General features: G+C 40.1%; 1 protein-coding gene across 2 annotated transcripts in view; it reads left to right on the top strand.

Annotated features, from left to right (window-relative positions):
* The window catches only part of USP4 (ubiquitin specific peptidase 4), a 30,456-nt gene that overhangs the window by 5,097 nt on the left and 10,528 nt on the right, over window positions 1-14,831 (top strand). The window contains exons 6-13 of one of the 2 annotated variants that reach the window (XM_057374824.1): window positions 167-228; window positions 5,465-5,608; window positions 6,249-6,366; window positions 7,605-7,778; window positions 8,384-8,542; window positions 9,377-9,601; window positions 11,142-11,225; window positions 11,593-11,687. In XM_057374824.1, the coding sequence (XP_057230807.1) occupies window positions 167-228; window positions 5,465-5,608; window positions 6,249-6,366; window positions 7,605-7,778; window positions 8,384-8,542; window positions 9,377-9,601; window positions 11,142-11,225; window positions 11,593-11,687 (1,061 nt within the window). The remainder of the gene's footprint in view (window positions 1-166; window positions 229-5,464; window positions 5,609-6,248; window positions 6,367-7,604; window positions 7,779-8,383; window positions 8,543-9,376; window positions 9,602-11,141; window positions 11,226-11,592; window positions 11,688-14,831) is intronic. The other variant, XM_057374825.1, reaches the window with a different exon arrangement.

The following is a 14,831-nucleotide window of genomic DNA, read 5'->3' as shown; positions in this document are numbered from 1 at the left end:
TTTTTTTTTTTTCTTTTTTGGTCTCATGTAGTGCTTTTGCTGATGTGTATTTTTTTTCACTTGCTTTTATGTACTTTGAGCAAACATTGACAATGGGATTTGCTAATGCTTTTGCAAAATGTGTAACAGACTTGCAGTTACCTTTATTACCTGTTCTCTCTTTCAGGTTGTTTTAATAGAAGTGAAAAATGAAGATGGCACGTGGCCTGGACAGCATTGCCTAGCAAAGTAAGCAAGCATTTTCTAAAGGTTTCTGTTACTTTGTGCAGCTTGTTTGCTAGGCTTTAGTGTCCACATGTTCTGTGTGAAAGCCTGGTTATCACTGGCTGTTGTGGCTTGCTTGTTTTGGTTATTTTGAAGGAGAGAAAATCTTGAATGTAAATATTCTTCAGTGGTCCTGCTGCTGGTTTTGTGTCTTAGCAAGAGTCTGTGTTTTAAAGCCTGTTTTCATGCAGGTTGTGTGAGGATTAAATAGCTTAGGGTTTCTGTAGTGCTTAGGAGACAAAAGTGCTATTTGCGTTGAACTAGTCTACTTAAAAAGCTATGCCTGCACACTGCACAGTGCACAAATAATCTGTCTTTCACTGTTGTAGAAAACAAAGGATCTAGGAGGGTATTTCTAAACTTGCCAGTAGTGAATGCTCAGAGTTCTGGTAGTTCTGCTTAAAAAGGGTATAGAAATACCTGACCATCCCCCCACACCCCACCAGAGACAGTTATAGAAGCCTGTAAATATGATACAGAATCTCACAGTGCTGTCTGATTTAGAGAAGAGATGGATAATTGCAGGGCTTGATGAAATACTGAGTGTATGGAGTGAATAGTGTAGAATGGATGCTGCTTTCAGTGATAAGGAACTGCTCATATCAAATGCTACTACAGAAAGTAAAATTTAATGATTTTTCTTGTCTGATGGCCTACTCGGTTCCATCCCAGGGGCCATCAGACTTGGTACTGATAAAGCAAATACTTTTCTGTACAGAACAGTTAACTTACAGAACTTACTGCCTAGTGATCTCATTTGAAATCAAGATAGTGTTAAAGTTGAAGAATTGATTAGATAGATCAGTGAAATCTGTTTTGAAACAATACTTGGAGAGATCATATTGTGTAAAYAAAGAGAATGCCTATGGGATTACAGTGAACATTCTGTAGGAGTATCATGTGAAAAGCAGGTGAACATTGGTATCATGTACCTGGTTGACARTCACTATGGGAGAGGCAGCTGTGCAAGACCAGATCATAACCTTTTGTTTCCACATGAAGCAAAGCTAAAATGGAATTGTGTAGCATTCTCAGGCCTCAGAGCTGTCCTTTGTCAGCAGCTAGTCTGATATGTAAAGACTTTGGTTAAACCTGTAGTGATACATAAATGAAAGTTTTTATTGGTAGTTAATATTTTCTAATGACAAAAAATTTGTTTATTATAACATGAAACTTGTGCAATTGTTTCACTGCATGCTGAGGATGGTGGCTGAAAGAATTGTATTAAGTGATACATACAGGATTGTCTGTTCTTTTGTACTTTGTCTTGTGCTTCATCCTATGTCAGGCAAACCTTTGCTTCAGTGTTCCGTTTCTCAGCTGCAGAAAATGCCTTGGGAACTCAATATTTGCAGTTTTTTTCTGGGCTGCATCACTATGATACTGAAAGATTATGAGAGAGTTTTTCCTGAATTTAGACTTTTGATGRCATAAACCAAACAGGATGTAGGGCTGTCTGCTCTTGATAGAGAAATGGTGAGCACCTGCATCACTGCTCAAGTGCCARAAGAGGTTCTGGAAAGCTGGGAGTTCGTATCCTTCCTACTTGCAGAGCATGTGTGCGAAGTGACCATGGGGTGGGTGGGTTCTGTGTCATCAGGATTTTTCCCCACCATTTGCTGCTTGTCAGAGGCACTGGCCCCCTACCAGGGGAAATAGCTTTTCCATGGGTTTGGCAGCCATCCTTGTGTTTCCTGAGCCATCAATCTGGCTGACATTTTACAGGAAAAATGCCCTTAAACTCTGCAGCAGTCCTTGGGTGGTATATTCAGCCTATGCTTGGCCATTGCTGTGTGTTAGTTTGTTGCTCTGTGGAGAACAAAATACTTTCTTCTTACTGTAGTTTGAAACTGCTTTTACTTCTAGACAGGGTTTCAGAAGAGAAAGTGGATTATACTTAGAGAATTTAAAAAATTAGAGGTATACTTTGTTTCTGAAGGGACATAGTATCAATGACTCTGTGGAACTTAGTACTCTTAATTTGTTACTTACAAGACTCCCAAAATAAAGTCCCGAGCTAGCAGAACTCCATTTCAGCTCTCGCATGTATTATTTTTTTATCCTGGATATAATTTTCTCRTCAAGAGCAAACAAGAAATTGTGTTAGATCTATAAAAATAACACCTTTTCTTCAGGTATTGTATTTGGAAACTGGAGTGGAGTTGTAATTAGCATCTGCCTGGTAGCTCTCTCCCTTTCCAATATTCAGCAGTAAAATACCTTTTGGTTCTTTGGTTTGAGCTAGAATTTTCCTGCTATTTCTGCTTCCAGCTGCTCTGTTTACTCATGGCAGTGTGTGCTGACACTGTGTGATTTCAGAGGACCCCTTCAGCAATCGAGCTAAATATTTTGTGTGCAGATCTTTATTCTATGACACTGATGTGCTGGAGTTTGCAGCAGATGCCAAGCTTGTAGTGGGGCACTGAGGATGTAACATAAGTTATCAAGGCTTTTGCATGTAAGAATTTTGTAGATGAGCATCCATCACAGCCTCTGCTTTGTCAATTAAGTAGAAATCACAGTTTAGCTTGCTCTGATGAAACCTTTTTGTTACAAAATTCCTGTGTTATTATTGGCTGTGTAGAGGAGGAGGACTGATTGTTCTGAAGGTGGCCTCAATTGAATTGAAACACTTTTTCTCTTGTCTTTCAACCACTTGAAAGCCTTTTACAAGATTTTTTCAAGTTGTTTGTCTTAGGAGATTCTTTTACTTAACTACTGTATGGATTCACATTGATCGGATTTTGTCTCCAGATTTCTCCTCACTTACCATTTGTGTGGATTTTTGAAAGATTTGGTATCAAGGCATAAAGCAGCTGTCTTTACCTGCAGACAGGGGCAGTGTGCTTTGGTATTGTGAAAGTGGTGTTTCAGTGGTAACCCGCTGAGTAGGCCAGAACATTTTGGAAAGTTCCAAGTCACAAATTTCAAAGAAAATATAACATCATTCTTTTACTTGAAAGGTCTTGGGGCCTCCATTTCTGAGGGAGCAAAAGTCACATACTGTGAGAGATGGCAGTGGAAGGGGCAGATGCCTCTGACCCATCAAAGTCTACATGTTCCACAGAAACCCTTTTTGTGGCATTGGGCATAAAAACTTGGCATCCAGGTCTTCTGTTGACACCTCTGTGTGTGAGTGAGGCAGTCTTCTTGAGAGCCTGCAGTGCTGAGAGGTCATTAACAATAACTTTCCAGGCTTAAAGTGGRAAGCTTTCAGAGAAAAGTGTTTTTATTAGCTGCTCTCTGTGCCCTTCACCTGGAATCCTTGGCTACCTTTATGAGCATCTTGTGAAATGAGGGGAAGCAGCTGTCCTTAATAAATCCTTTCTTCAGTTATTACACATAGATGAGTAACTTGTAAAATGTAGGAATATGTAGAACTTTTTATCTTCCCAAACGTATTTGATTTTTGTTCATTTAATCTCCTCACATAAAAAGCTGTTAGCCTCTCTTGTTATTTTGCCACTTACATGAACCTTGGCAGTTTTCTGTCAGGAATTTGCTCAAGATCCTGGATGACTTTGTTGGTAGACTTTTCCCCACTCTGTGTCTTGTGTCTTACCTTTACTTTCTGATCTGTTTTTATTTTCCTCTGTAATTCTTAGTTTTCTTTTGTTTGTTAGGATGCTGCTGAAGTACTTGGAACTCTTCAGTTGCTATGTGGCTCTTGATGAAACACTGTCTCTGTGCTTCTGTTGGAAATCTTGAAATCTCTTAGGAGGTTGTCCTCCTTTTCCATTTCCACCAATAGATTTYCTTCATATGATTTTTTGAGTTTCTCTGTTCTCTCTCTGAGAGATCGAACATGTCAAGCAGAGATGCTCAGTTTTCTAGTCTAGCATTTTCTAGATTGCTCCCCTTTGCTTCTAGGTAATTAAMTATATCRAACATTTAAAATGTGTACTTAATGGATTTACASRCAGTTGTTAGCTAAATTATTGTATGCTTGACCCTTGAAACACACACGTATGARCATGAATCTTATAATGTTGTTTGGTTTAGACCTTCTGTTCTCCTATTGATCTTACTTGGTGTCCAGGTAAGCTTGAAGTTCCAATTCCAACCTGTAATAACAGAATGTTGTGTATTGTCCCAGAAATCTGGTTATCTTAGTTATTTAGGTAGATCTAATTTTCTAGGATACTTTCCAGTATCCTAGACTGGATCAACACTTTTTAGTTGTGCTAGCTGGTGGGGTTTTTTTAGTGTGGTTCTGGTTTTGACTTGTTTGGGGTTTTTTCATCTGGAAGCTCCTGTTGTTTACTTCTGTGTTTATTTAACTGCTATTGTATTTCCAAACGGTTGAGGCTGTCCAGCTGTTCTGCCCTGTCATGGCCATTATGGCTTGTTCATTATCTTATAGTTTTTGCCCCACAAAGTTTTTCCAGCACAWTTTTTTAGTACCATCTGAGCTATAAATATGCATTTTTAGTTTGTATCACTAGAAAATGAGGGCCACATTAAAAAAAGAATAAATGTGCAAGCTGAAGCTTGAGGGCCCTGTCTTCTGCTGGATCTCTGCTCTGGTTTGGTGGGTGGAAATAGCCACTGCTATGTAGCTGTTGGTGCCCTGTACCTTTTTGCTTTCGTTTTTGTGTGTTTATTTGGGCAAAGATGGAGAGATTAGACTAAATCCTAGTCAACTCTTACTAAAGAGAAATKAATTAGTGTCACAATAGTTTATTTAAGCTTATTAATGTAGTACTGTCATGTGGTTTTGCTTTTTTTTCATGGAGCTGTCTRTGACAGGACACTATTGAATTTTAGTGCCTTGTTGGTTTGAATGTGTTTGAATAGATGGTCTGAGTTGCAGGTAGGGAAGGATTGACCTGGTCACTTTTTAATGTAGATAGAGTGCAGGTCTTCAGATTTAGGGAGTTTTGCTTGCTTGTTTCACGGGGATTTACTCATAAAATTAAAGCTTGCTTCCCTCTCACTCACACTGTCTGAATTGCTATTTATTTCTATCTGGATTACAGATTTGCCTTTAAGCAATAATTGTTGCTCCTACTTCTGGTACTTTTTTCCTGATGTTTCTGTTCCAAACAAGTGTTTGGAAGTGTGATCAAACAGATCAAAGCAATCAATTCCGTGTGGGGTAACTACTGTAGCTCAGCAAGACCTTGGAGTTTTGCGGGAGGTGGGGTTGGGGATAAAAAAAGTAGTAGCACTGTTTCTACTTCTTTTTCCTTTCTCCCAGATCAAGCACTGCAACTAGCAGAAACTTTACTACCTCTTCAAAATCATCAGCAAGTTCTTATTCCTCAGTGTCTGSCACTTCTGTCATTACTAATGGTGATAGCAGTAACTCCTATGGACTGAACAGCTCCCACCTGGGCAGGGGGTAAGAGCAGGAATGTTATTTTTCTTTCATCACCCTTCATGTGAGTGATCCCRTGCATCCTTGCCTCTGTAGAAAAGGAGTGTGATGGTGCTCTAGAGGAGTTTTACTACCCTTGTGTACCTGTTTATCAAACTGCTTTTTGAAACCACTGCCTTCTGCTGTTCCTTGCTCACTTGCAAAAATATGCATGTTYCAGAGCTTACTAACTGCCAGAGCATTGCCTGATTTTTGAGGTGACTCAGGGCATGAGGGAAGGGATTATATTCTTTTCTCTATCTGCCATTGTGGTTGAAGTCTTTCCAGGTATAGATCAAAATTTTCATATTATTTCTTAAAAGAGTATTATATAGACTCTTGCTGCATTAGGATAGTGTGCTGTGTGCTTACAGAYAGAGGAAGTGAATGTGTTATGAGCYATAGATTAATAATAGAATTTGTAAGGATTAATGTTTCCAAAGTTAGCACATATACTTCACGTTCCTGKTATTCAGTATTAGCCCCTATGAAGCAGCAGAAACAGGTAGCCTGGTTAAAAAATTTCAGTAAACAGTTTTCTGACTTGTATTTGAAGTGACTTTTAAGTAGTATTGAGACTCAACAAACTCATTGTGGAGTTCACTGTGCTGTCTTTTTTTTCCAGAGGTTCTGGGTTTGTCTGTAACTCTTACAACTGCAGGGACAGTGCTTCCCTGTCACAGCCTGGRCTCTGTGGACTCAGTAATCTTGGAAACACCTGCTTCATGAATTCTGCATTACAGGTAAGAATTAGAAAGAGTCCTCATTAGAATTAAAGAAAAGATCAGTCTCACAGAATTAATGGATTAAAATCTGTAAAAAGAAAAGAGTATTTTAATGTGATTCCATGAGRAGACTACACCTCCAAAAAAAAAAAGCCAGGTCAAAAAATCAGTTCATGTTTAGTTTGCCTTACGTTTTGCACACCAGTACCACAAAACATGTGACAGTATTAGCGACCGAATCTGAAGTATGTGGCACCTGAAATGGCCAGGGGGAAGTTGCATTAAACAGATGCCTGACTGTCACATAAGGTCCCAGTGCTGTGCCCTGCCAAAAATRGGCTGACGTGGAGGATGTTTTGATTTGTGTGGGCTGCAGATGTGACATGAGCAGGTCACTGCATGYAGCTCTGGRCTGTGTTAAAGACTCTTGAAAAATWAAGAGCATGAAAAGCCACAGGAAGGGTTCAGGGTCATTGTGCAAGATGTTAAGATTGAAACAGTGATGCAAAGCTAATAATTATTTCTTTACTTTTAAACTGAATTTCTTAGGATTATTTTGTTCATTTTAAAGAATGCAGAAACTTGTTAGGAGTGTTTTTTTTCTTAGAAGTTAAAAAAATATGGGACAAATTGTATGAACTTTGATTTAAGGAATGGGCAAACTTCTAGTGTGGTACCAGTGCTGTGAAATTACTTCAGTCACTCTGTGATGGCTTTGAAATCTGGAACAGGTCTTAAAATAACTGTAATGCATTATGCATGTGGTATTCAGGACACCACAATAAACTTGGTCTGCCCTGCTTTTTGTTCAACATGACTTTATTTTCAAATTGCATCATGGTAACCTTAAGCCACTTTGTTTTCTTGGACTTAGTTAAGAGAAAACTTYTAAAATTTTTTATTGTCAAAGTGACTTAATTCAAACATACTTCAATCTTAATTTATCATGCAAACCATTCATGTTAAGGACCAATTACTTTCTTATATTTACCATTAGGCTTTAATTTTCTGGATATGAGTTTTTCAAATGCAAATTTCTGCCTGTTTTTGTTTATTTGTTTGGGTTTTTTATTTGTTTGTTTTGGGTTTTGTTTTGTTTTGGGTTGGTGTTTTTTTGTTTTACTAAACATGTTCTTAAGTTTCACCAATCTTGTTAAGTTGGTACATGTTCTGAAGTCAGAGTTGATTTTGTTGTTTCATTGTCACGYACATGTATTGGCCTATGCAATAAATTAATTTTCTTAATGCTTTTTCAGTGCCTGAGCAATACTCCTCCTCTGACTGACTATTTCCTGGAAGATAAATATGAAGCTGAAATAAATCAGAACAACCCCCTGGGGATGAGGGGAGAGATTGCAGAAGCCTATGCAGATCTCATTAAACAGATGTGGTCAGGGAGACAGTCTCACGTGGCCCCACGAATGTTTAAAGTAAGTGTGTCATGTTCCTGTAGCACAGCTCTGGGAGAAGAAACAGTGAAAGCTAACTTGCCTGCCACATATTTTGATGTTACGAAGGCAGTAAGGACAGAATTGCTCYAGTGCTTAATGTTTTGTATAAATGCTTTTTGGGGTACAGGGAGGATTGAGTAGTGTAATTCCTTAGAGTTGGTTACTGCTCATTAATGTTGCTTAGTAAATGACCTCCCAGCCTGTGAGCTGTTTACAGATGACTCAGAGTGATCTTTCCTGCAAAACTAGGCAAGGTCATATGAATTGCCAGCAGTGAACTTTGATCAGTGAGAAAACGTGTGCAACTTACAAATCTAGAAAATTAAATTGTAAAGTGAAGAGTAAAATGCATCCCCTTGTGTAGAACGTTGTTTATTGGTGTAATGTTCTCATTGCTTTAGTGTGAAGAGTGGCTTTCAGCTGAAATACTGAAAGTAGCTGGGAAAATTGTTCTGGCACCGTTCCCTGTATTAGCATCCAGTTCACCATGGTTTGCTGCCAMCAGAAGGTAGTGGGGAGCTGATCTCTGCAAAAGCCATGACCTGTGTGTTTTATATCCCCTCACTCTTGCCTTTGTGTTTCAGACACAGGTTGGGCGATTTGCTCCTCAGTTTTCAGGATACCAGCAGCAGGATTCCCAGGAGCTCTTGGCTTTTCTCCTAGATGGCTTGCATGAGGATTTAAACAGAGTGAAGAAGAAGCCCTACTTGGAGCTGAAGGATGCCAATGGCAGACCGGATTCGGTACGATGCCCTTTACTTGAGGATGGGACAAGTGGTGCTTCCCAGGGTGTTTATATTTGGATTCTGGGGCACTTCCTGGCCTTCCTGCTCACAGGCCACACAAACATCCTTCCTGCAGTGCAGTGTCCCTGGCACAGGAGAATCCTGTCATACCTCGTGGCACTCTGCTTAAATAGAGAAAAGTAATTCTCTTATGAGGTTTTTCCCGATAGAGGCCCAATATTTTTTTTTGTGCTCAGTTTTCTTTCTGAGATTGAAAGTCTCATGCTAAGAGCAGCCTCTGATTGCACTGAATAGACAAATGCCAGTTACCAGATGCCCTTTGATAAGAATTTACAAGTTGTCTTATGAAAGTCTTCAAGGATTATAATCTGTCTCCTTTTGGACTTCCTTTGTGAAACGTGGCCATCATTTCCCAAGAAGAAAAGCCTTTCTGCTTTTTTCTTGGAAGCAGTAAGTGCAGTTGCCTTTCCAAATCAGGAGGCAGCAGGCTATTTGTCATGGAGAGTGGMGCATATCTGGTTGTCCTGAAGAGCAGCATGTGACCCTGTCACTGTCCCTTCAGCTYCATTCATGCTTCTGGCATTGTGTGCACCAATGAACACCTGATCAAACTCAGCTAAAACAGATAAATTTGACTTGATATAAGGCCTTCATTTCACTGAGAAGAAATCCCAGTGATTCATGCTGGACATACTGGTAGAGCCCCTTTCATATGAAATTCATTCATCAGTATCAATTTTCCAAGTCRTCTTTGCTTCTGGTGCTCACCATGCTGTAGAAATCTTTGCAAGAAATAACTTCTAATACATTTTTTTAAAATTTTTTTTATAGGAGGTGGCAAAAGAGGCATGGGAGAATCATAGGCTGAGGAATGATTCCATCATTGTGGATATTTTTCATGGCCTTTTCAAGTCTACCCTTGTTTGTCCCAAATGCTCTAAAGTTTCTGTGACCTTTGATCCCTTCTGTTACTTAACTCTCCCGCTGCCCTTGAGGAGGGATCGTCTCATGGAAGTTACCCTGGTGTATGCAGACCCACAGCGCAGGCCTGTCCAGGTGAGGCATATTGAAAACATGAACTTCTCTAAGTCATCCAAGTTCTTCTTTTAGGTTTTAAAGTTGAGCCTCTTAAAGTAATTTGAAGTTTGATCTAAAGGACATTGATGTCCACCTTTGAGTGCGGTAGTAGAGTTTTTTAAATAAAAAATSTGGGATGTGGCATCAAGTGATTTTGTAAAATCTCAGCTTGTGAAAAGAGGGTCATGGTCAGCTGGAAGTGGTTTCCTGTATGAGATGACTTGTGTGATGTGCTGCTCCCTGAAAACAGCAGAGTGTTTGCACTGTCATGTTTACCTTGTGTTACCTTGGAAAATGTAAAGATGTAACTTGTATTGTGTCTTGGGCTGCACCAGGCACAGCATCCCCAGCCTGTCAAAGGATGGGACTGTTCCACTCTGCTCTGCACTGGGATGACCTCACCTTGAGTGCTGGGGKTAGTTTAGGTTATCACAATATAGAAAAGACATGGATCTGTTAGACACTGTCCAAAAGGAGCCATGMGGATGATGAAGGATCTGGAGGGGAAGCCTTATGTTGTCAGTGGTTTTGTTCAGCTGGAGAAGGCTGAAGGGAGACCTCATTGTGGTCTTTAGCATCTTCACAAAGGGAAGCAKGGGGACAGGTACTGATCTGTTTACTGCTGTGACCAGTGACTGGACCCCAGGGAATGAATGGCCTGAAGCTGAGTCAGGGGAGGTTTAGCTTGGATATCAAGAAAAGGTTTTTCACCCAGAGGGTGATTGGGCACTGGAACAAGACTCCCCAGGGCAATGCTCACAGCCCCAAAGCTGACAGAATTCAAGGAATGTTGGGGCAATGCTCTCAGGCACATGGTGGGATTCTTGGGGTGTCCTGTGCAGGGCCAGGAGTTGGGCTTCATGRTGCTTGTGAGTCCCTTCCAACTCAGCATATTCTGTGGTTCTGTGATCCTGAATGGGTAATGTTTCTGAGTTCCAAACAGAATTGATAAACAGTTCCTCTTGGGAAAAAAAAAGAGAAAAATGATGTGTTTGCTTTTTCAGCCTCCTCAATAGACTTGTTTTAAATTTGCCCCACACTTAATTKTCAAGGGGATACACACATCCCTAAAGTAGCCCTGTGCTTGCCACACATCAGAGAATCACAAGCAGTTCTGGAGAGACTGATTGGCAGTATTTCCATGTCTGTCAAGATTTTTGTCTCGACCTTTAGCAGCAGTGAAGAGAATGGCTCTAAGATGTTTTTAATACAGAAAGAAACAACAATTTTATGTTCTGAGCAAGCTGCTGTGTCTGGTGATTATTTTTTTCTGGGTTTTATTACTGCTGAGCCTGATCACAGCAGAAGGCCAGCTGTTCAAGGCTTTCATTCCCTCCAAATCCCTGCTTTCTAAGGTAAAGCTGAGATCCAGAAGACCTTGAAGTATGTGGTTATGACCTTAACTTCAGCAGAACTATAAATTAAAGATTTTAGAGTTTTAAGATTTTTTTTCCACTTTCTTGCTCTCTGTCTTGCATGGGTTTGTCTGGTGTAAGCATAATGTTATCTTTGTTTCTAGTATCGGCTTGTKGTGCCAATGATGGGGGCCATCTCGGATCTGTGTGAATCACTTTCCAAACTCTCTGGTGTTCCTGCAGAAAATGTAAGAATAATTGCAGACAGTAAATTTGATAAATGTTTGTTCTTCTTGAAGCATTTTAGTGGCCTTGTTTTTATATGATGATAGGCTGAACTTAATGGGCTAGTGACAAAACTAACAAGTTAAAATGCTGATCTTTGCTTGTAAAATTAAAAAGGTGCATGAATTGGTTGTTGGTGGTTGTTCTGATAGTTCCATTGCAGTGGAGAAGTTTAACAGAAGGGACAGAAAAGTAAAGTACAACTGATGTTGGTRTTCTGAAAATTGTGATGGAGAATTGGAATAAACGTGCTTGAATTTAAAGGTGGTTGGCCTAGACTTATGTAAACTTCTACTATAATCACTTTGCAAATATCACTTGCTGTTCTAGATGGTGGTGACAGATGTGTATAATCACCGATTCCACAAAATCTTCCAAATGGATGAAGGTTTAAATCATATCATGCCAAAAGACGACATCTTTGTGTGAGTAAAGTGGGAAAATGCCACATGTGGAGAATACTGCAAGATTTGCTTTGGTTTCAGGTTCTAAAATCTGATTCCTGTCCCCTCCTTTCCTGTAGACATTTTGCATGACTTAGCAGTGGTGCAGCGCTGCTCCTACCAGCAGATCAGCATGTGCAATGTTCAGTAGGTATTTTTCTAACACAAGAAGTCATGGCCCTTGGGTCATAAGTGTTTGATCTGTGTTTGGCAGTTTAGATCTGGGTTTCAACTTTGGTTTGATCTGTGTTCTGCAGTTTAGAACTTCCAACAGGCCTCTTTCAGACATCATTATGTCTGGATTACAGTTACGCTCTCACCGGCATTTTTAGTTTTGCTCAAGCTTGTTGTTCACATTTTACAAATCAGCCAAAAGCCTTGGAGCTGTTGCTAGGAGAGTGTGAAGTCTATGCTGTTGTACTCTGCCTTTCCAAAATCCATCATAAGTTGTTAGAGCATCCAGATAACCATGACTGGGGGCTCTTCACAGACTCCTGACTGGTGCTAAACACTGTTTGTATCTAAACTGTGGTTGTGAAGAACTTCAGCAAAGCTGAGGATTTGGTTGTGCTTGATCTACATAGGTGTGGTGGGTGAGATTTCCAGTCACCTCTGAAATCTGGTGAGGTGAGGAGAGCAAAGGTTGTGTTCCCTATTGCAGCTGAAATGTGACAACATTCCAGTGCAAGAATATTGCTGCCATGAAATTGTTGGGTTGGTGTGAAACCTCCAGTAACATTGGTGCCATGTGAACCTTTCACTGGGTGGGATGCTGTGACATGCTGGTGCTCTTCTGTCATGCTGTCTGTTGTGACCTTATTGCTGAGATGTAACAAAGGAGTTGTGTAAAAGTTCTTGTCATGTTGTTGTCTTCACTTGTGTGACCAGTTAGGATGCCTGGGAAGGATRTTTGGCTTCTGTGAAATCTGTTTGGGAGGGTGTTGTGGAGTGTTAGTTTGTAAATCTGTCTGTCTGCAGCAAGTAAAACATTTCAAAAACAAGAAGCATGATATTAGAGTGGTAATTGCAAAAAAGCCCTGCTTTCATACAGGCATAACATGTTGTAATTCCCTCCACAGAAARCAGCTATGTCTGAATCAGGTCTGCTCTGGGGTGTGGGGGAAGCCTTGGCTGAACTGCAGCTCCAAGTGCATTTTCCTTTGCAATTGCCACTTCCTTTTATGTGCAGGRCAACTGTAAATGAGGTGCTGCTGTGAGTCACAGTGAGGGAGCTGACTTGGGTTAAAAATAGCCTTCCAAGGAAGACTGAGAGGTAGCAGGAGGAAGTTTTGCAAATCCTGTTTTTCCATGTACAGCCTCCAAGGTCTTTTCAGCACTGAGAGGCAAGAGCAAGCAGCCAAGCACCAGGGCAAGAATTAGGAAAAAGCTGTTTATAGAAGGTCCCTTTAAAGGGTAAGGCTGCCAGGAAAAAGATACGTGAAGTAATACATATCTAAAAAGCCAGCATTCTTTCATTGAAAGGTAGTCTTGACTCAAAAACYCAGCAGAGAAACACTTGTCCATAAAAAGGAAAAGTTCTTTAAAGGCAAATGCATAATTRCTTTAAGTGTGGACAATCTACCTGCCTCGTCTGATTATAAAAAGTCTGCTGTTAGGTGTTCTAAGAAATGATCTTAGTAGTGTGAAGGTTCTTGAATTCCATTCTGTTTCTGTCTATTAATTTTTGTCCTGCCAGCTTCAAAAAGTGTTTTTTGTTAGGGAGTGTACTTGTAGTCATGGCTGTGCATCTCTGCCTTCTGCTTCTTCCAGAAAGGATGATCTTACAGTTGAACAGGAACTTCTCAAGTGCTGCTGAAGCTGTTGTGTTTCTGGCAGAAGTTATGGCCAGTGATGTTGCAGATCAGGGCTTGCTACCCTCCWGCAGGTGCTGTGTGATGTGTGGCTGGGCAATGTGGTGATGGTTTGTTCAGGTTGCTGCTGTCAATAACTTCAGGAGTTTCTGATATTTCAGCAAGTTATTTAACTTATTAGATTACAGGCAATTATATTGCTGTTTATTAAATGGAGGAATAAAAAATATTCAAAGAAATTTAAGTCTTTCAGAATCTTCCACCTTTAAAGAACTAACTTGTTTCCACTTGACATGTTGAGAAACATTTTATTTCCTCAAAGTCAATAAAGAGGAGTTACTAAAAAGCGTTTTTTTTTCTTCTTATATTAAGGCTAATTCTTTAGAGAAGTGGCAGGAAAAGACTTGCTGCTTATGACTTGAAGGATGCCCTGTATGCCTGCATAGTCCATGAAATGTTGAGTTTGGAAAAGACGCTCCTAAAACTGGTGATGGAGCTGTGGGGTGTATCATGTATCACTGGTTACATTGAKTGATTCACCTCTCTGCTGTTCTTGAAAGAAAAATTTGTTTCAATTGAGGGAGGGGATCAGATGCCTATTATTAGAAAGAACAACAGTGTAGGGTTTTACAGTCTCAGTATTTTCGCCCAAAATGCACAATTGAAGTAAATAACCTAAAAAAGATTCAGTAAATCCTGCTAACATTTGTTTGTGCTATATTTATACCAGATATTGCTTAGAAAACAAAGGAAAAATTCTATCCGAAACAGAGTTAAATCAGTACAGCATGTTCACAGGGATATTTCTCATGTGTATTTCCCCAAAACATATGTGTGTATTCCCCAAACTTAAATTTTGAAATTACAGATGGYTCAATGGGTCCTACTGATTTTTGAGGCCTTTTTCTGAAGGGTTTTGGTGCTTAGTCTTTGAATTGAGRTGAGCTCAATTCTTTGAGCCTTTTCTTTTATTCCTCCTGATGGTCACAGAGTGACTTTTAAGAGGAGCTGTGATAAACTGAAGACCACACCCTTCCGTTTAAATAATCCTTTTTAAAGTGTAACAGTTTCCACACCGGAAAACACTCCTCCCTTCACTGGCAGAAGCAAACCAAGGTTGCGTTAGTAATCGTTTGTGGTTGTTTGCTGGACTCTGAGAATCCAAAGAATGAGTGGGCAGTGACAGGRCTGTACAAAGCTCCAGGGCACTGAGTTCAYRAGCAGCTGCCATCCAGTTGTTCCTTTGTTCTTTGCTCTCACTGTCCTCCTCTAAACACAATATTGCTCAGAGTCCAGCAGATCTTCTACCTGTGAT

Source organism: Malurus melanocephalus, unplaced genomic scaffold (assembly GCF_030028575.1).
Source record: "Malurus melanocephalus ecotype Western Australia unplaced genomic scaffold, MMel_1.1 scaffold_233, whole genome shotgun sequence".
Lineage (NCBI taxonomy): Eukaryota > Metazoa > Chordata > Aves > Passeriformes > Maluridae > Malurus > Malurus melanocephalus.
The sequence above is the reverse complement of the archived record's forward strand: the minus strand, read 5'-3'. Positions and strand labels throughout refer to the sequence as shown.